A 5219-nucleotide genomic window follows, 5' to 3' on the forward strand; every position below is an offset into this window, starting at 1 on the left:
GAATGCGAAAAACACGTTTGTAAAGAGGGGAACTGTTAGAGTTAGGCGTATAAATAAAATTCTAACAGAGAAAATTAAGAAATATCTTTTAAAATTATTTTTAGATTTATTTAATATAAGAGAAAATTAATTAAAAAACTATCTAGGAAATAAGCGTACTTATATGGACTAGAAGATTTGTGCTTAGAGTTAATTATCCTGATCACCTCTAATCATTGCTTATAAATGCTCATCCTGATCACCTTTGATCATTGCTCATGAGTGCTCATCCTGATCACCTCTGATCATTACGTTGTCCAGATCTGACCATGTGTGCTATTCAGGGTCCAGTCCTGTCCAAGTCGGTCATAGTTCCTTCGCAGAGCGCCAGGCAGCTCCGAAGTGCCTGTCTGTGCTTGGCGTGTTCACGTGCTGTAACACATTTCACCTCTACAGTCTAACCGAGTCACGCGCTCTATCTTATTTCACCTTCCCATTCGGCTTTGCCCTAAGCCCCTAGGCCTCAGCAAAGAAGGGGAAAAAAGATAATGCAGATAATGAAGAGATTGCTCTTTTGGGCCGGGAAGACGAGTATTCTCAGATATCCAGAAATCTTAACGAGCATGAGCTATAGATAAGATCTGAGTCGCAGCGTTCAAGAGGAGGAGAGGATATATTGATCCAGACCCAGCTCCAGCTGCGGCTGTCCTTTGATAGCGCTTCTTCAACCTGTTGGATGACCTTTCTATCGTTTAAAGGGGCTAGTCATGCTCTATCTGTGTCGTGATTTTGTGCTGGGTTGGTTGGTTACATGTTCAGGTTTTGGGGAGGGGAGAGAGCTTCTCCGATTTGATCATCATCGTCATCGTTATCGTCATCATCTCCGAACTCTGTCTGGGTGGGCTTTCTTCCTTTTACTCTTCTCATATCTTCTTATAGAAAGAGAGATAAACAAAAAGAGTCAGAAGACATGGATCAAGCCAAAATTAGAGCGGTAGGGAAGAGAAAAGGAAGAAAGGTTGTGATTGTTTCTTTCCTGGGGTCATCGAAGCCATAGACAGGAGAAGCGACTGGGTTGGGTTAAGAAGCGGGATGAGTGATTATGTGCTTAGCTTCGATACTAAAACTGAATATAACACGCCTTGTCTAATCTGTCGTTCAAGTACGAAACGATACACAGTTATCTTAATTATGATAATGCTGTCCCAGGTTCTGGTATCCTAGGCTGCCTTTGGCATTCGGAATGCCTTGAAATGATTGTGGAGATATCATCCATGATCCCGGGAAAGACCTCTGCGGTCTCCTCGTCACCGCTTCTCTCGCTCATGAGTGATTGACCTTGCTCACTAATGTCCACGTTGGTAACACTAGAATCCTGTATGCTGCTCAATTCAGGAGATCCATCGGGGCTGAAGTGACGTGAAACGAGATCAGTGGGTATGCGAAACCTCTCTCCCGATTTCGTTACTGGCACGATTGCGGTTTTGCCTGACCAAGTACCCATACCTGCTCCCTCATACGCCAGCCGCTGGAGCTGGAGTTTGTCGTTGAGAGCCCATTGGACGCGTTGATAGTCACGATAATTCCACCTTTGCTGAATGTATCCGATCATTGTGTCAAGGCTGAGGCTCAAGACAATGAGAATGCCGCCTATGGATAGGATAATGACTACACCTAGCGTTGAGAAATTCGTAGTGTTGCCAGGTGAGCGGACTATTTGATTGTCGCACATCATCTGCCAGATTGCATCCGCGGGTCTGCTGATATATGATGCTCCAACAACATTTGGTGGTCCTGCAGCATACTGCATGACTGATTGTTGCAGCAATGCCAGTCCAGTATCGAACCAGGACCGGACTTCAATCATCCACTGGTCTTTTGGTAAAGGAAGTGATACAGCTTCAGCCGCAGCTTCGGTAGCGCGCAGGGCTGCCGCGCCGCGTCCATTGATACCTATTAGGTGTGGTTAGAGAGAGACTTGAGCAGGGGTTTTTGAGGGCAAACTCACAATAGTGGATTGTTTGGTAGAGGAAGCTGAGTGACAGGCGGGAAACGATCATGGACTGGACTGCGCTCATATCTAGGTCTGCGCTTTGTTTGACTGCGTCGTAATAATCTTGAAGATGTGTGCATCTTTGGTTGTTAGGGTTGCAGATTTGATGCTGGTCGATGCAGGCCATAGGATTGACATCTGAGGTATTATCGGGTCAGACGTTAAATATGAGAAGGAAATAAAGAGATGGACACATACAGTAGTTAGCATAGTAAGTGGATGCATTCTTACTTCCGGACCTGATTGGGTCTCCGGGGTAAGTTGCCAAGAAGACTGGATCATACACAGGCTCGAGATAGTTGATGGCGTTGGACGATACAAATATGATGGTTACATCAGCATCGTCCCGAGAGATGGCATCAACGGGTCTCCAGGCACCAGGATACAAGAACGACCTGAGCTCTCCGTCAGCAACTGTACGTTGTGAGAATAAGTAAAACGCAGGTGAGTCAGATAAAGCTGGACTTATGCTCCACCTGGTAATGCAACAGTACCACATTGGACTACCCTTCCACTGCTACGTACAGTGCGGTGCAGTTTGACTTGTGCACACATCTATGTTGAAGCCTCCTCATAGGCTTTTTTGCCGGAAACGCTCAGAGAGGTGCTGGCTTCCCAGATGGGCTCTGCATTGAAAAAAGATAAGCTTTTGAAATTGGAATACTTACCGCAAGCCATAGCCAAAATTGAGCGCGGCGACATATCTGTTGTAAGAATACGTGAAATTATTTTCACCAGTTCGTCCGAAGTTGTAAAAATCAATGATATCCCCGGAATGGCCAAGAAACCGACCACCTAGCTCTTTTACCATCTTGGTTGCGTCTGTATAGTTGAAAGAGGTTATGTAGCCTTTCGATGCAATAGGGGCGCAAGTAGTCTTTCTGCGAAATACGATTCTGTCCTTTTTTCTGGTGTTGATACCGAGATGATAATGCGATGAGATATTGCCGGTATCCATGGATAGCGCGGGCGTTGATTTAAGGCATAGGCCAGACTTAAAGGGACATGTCTCGTTCTGGTTCACGGTGTAGGAGATTTGCTGCTTCTTGTACCGGCCACACAGCGGGGTATTTGATTCGATCCCATAGCAGGCTCGGGCATATGTCGCAGCGGTTATGGTATCATTCAGGGTTTTTTTATATACGTTAAAAACAAGGTTCGGAGTATCACTTTCTAGGGTCCAATTCCCGCAATTCCCGCTCCTAATCAAGACCTCGTTTCCAGCAGCTCTAGTGACCTCTGAAGAGAGGATACTCGCCACAGCGAATCCCATTACATTTGTAAGGGCTAGAAGTGGGAGAGGTATAGACCTCCAGGAGGACTGCTTTGCAAGTCGCCGCCAGAAATATGTCAGTTGGACGAATTGCCATGCTGCGGCGATAGGGGCACCAGTATTCCTGAGAATGACCTGCTGCTGATGATGCAGCCCGTCAGAAGGACTTTGAGTGCTGCGTAGTTGATGAGCACTGAATGCGAGAATCTTCCATGCTGCTGTACCAGTCAGGCCCACAAAGATGGCAAGAAATGCAGTAAGGAGATTGCCGGAACGGGAGGAAAGGGTTATGGTTGAGCCGACAATGGCACTGTGATCCCAGTTAATCCATATGCCGTAATGGATATGGGCATCGGGTTGGGTTGACATAGCGGACGACTGAAATGAGAACAATAACAATTCACTGAATCTAGCATCGTTCAGTCATCTTCTTAAAACACCTGTCATGCATCCGGACCAAATCAAGAGTATATAGAACACTTCAGGCACAATCTTGATAAGACGTGTGGAACCACTGGAGATGGTTAATGATGGAGGCAACATGGATAACAGCAAGGCAGAAACCTGATCCGCCATAGTGAGACACTTTGATTTATGTTGTGCAATGTAAGTTGCATCTTGAAGAGAATGCAGTGGAACGGAGATCCTGGTTATGTGGAATGCCTAATGAGTCAACCGATTGATGACCTTGCTGACCATGGAACCAATTTGAATGATTGTTGTAAGAAAGACGAGATATTCTTCGAAGCCACGTTGCTCAGAACGCTACATGCGATTGTAGGAATTTCCAAATTACAACACAACCTATCGAAGTCCCTTGTCTTGGACAGTACATTTCTGGTGTGCTTGGTCTGCAACAGCATTGGCAGCCTGATTTTGCTACTACGTAGTAGGTACTCCGTACAGTGCATTAGTTATAGAAAGCAGCAAGCAGCCGGCCCCCCCTGTGGAAGACTGCATGATAAAAGGAAGCGGAACCTGATCCGTCTCCCTAAATAGTTTCACATTTCAGCGGCGCAGCTCTTCGTAGCCGCTTTAGTGTAACCAGTCAGGACAAGGCACATAGACACCGCAAGGATATTGGAAATCCTCCTGTGACGTACTGCAATACCCTAAAAATGATTTCATAATAGAGTTAGGTACAGCAGACTATTATTGGGTTGAGGACACATTAAAATTTTGAACTCCGCATTAACTCATCACTAACTTTGTAGCAAGTCTATAGCAACAAAGAATCTGGTAATACATCTTTATTATCTTATTATATATATAGTAAGATAGACTAGGATTATATAAGCTTTAAAGATCAATTTTATTATTATATTATATTATAACATGATTTATAATTATCTTATATATATAATTGTCCTATACACTTTTCTTCTAAATTATAACCTTCTAAATTTTTAAATTATTATATACTACTATAATATAATAATATAATGAATTCTTAATCTTAAGAAGCTAGAATTCTCCTTATTATCTAGGCTATCTATACTAACTAAGAAATGTTGATCTGACATGCTATAAAGACGTATAACGTCTCTTAAACTACCCTCTATAATTATATAAAGGACTGCATCTCAAAGGCTGAAGAGCGTAATGCTTGACACATTTTGACCCTGACTAAAGAAGAGACGCTTGTATAATATATTCTTAACCTGGATTTGCGAGGATTCCCACCCTGTATTAATAACGTACGAGATATAGCTGACCTTCTTCGCAAGACATGTCACGCGAAGCCTATTAGCAAGCAGTAATAAAGCCTATTAGCAAGCAGTGGCTATATAACTTTATATAATACTGCCCTAAGCTTAAGACACGTTTTTTATATGTGTACGACTTTTAGAGAGCCTTTTATAAAGATCCTGACTAAATAAAGGTGTGGTTTTAGCTAGTTCTTAATATATATAT

At 43.5% G+C, this 5219-nt stretch overlaps 1 protein-coding gene across 1 annotated transcript; it reads right to left on the minus strand.

Annotated features, from left to right (window-relative positions):
- Positions 1-1168: 1168 nt before the first annotated feature.
- EPUS_09499 (uncharacterized protein) lies at positions 1169-3674 on the minus strand (the record flags this gene model as incomplete). The annotated part of the gene is made up of 4 exons (XM_007787645.1): positions 1169-1932; positions 1988-2170; positions 2231-2427; positions 2701-3674. The coding sequence occupies 4 exons, from the start codon at positions 3672-3674 to the stop codon at positions 1169-1171; spliced, it is 2118 nt and encodes a 705-aa protein (XP_007785835.1).
- Positions 3675-5219: the final 1545 nt, after the last annotated feature.

This window comes from Endocarpon pusillum (genome assembly GCF_000464535.1).
Source record: "Endocarpon pusillum Z07020 unplaced genomic scaffold C687293, whole genome shotgun sequence".
In the NCBI taxonomy this organism is placed as follows: Eukaryota; Fungi; Ascomycota; class Eurotiomycetes; order Verrucariales; family Verrucariaceae; genus Endocarpon; species Endocarpon pusillum.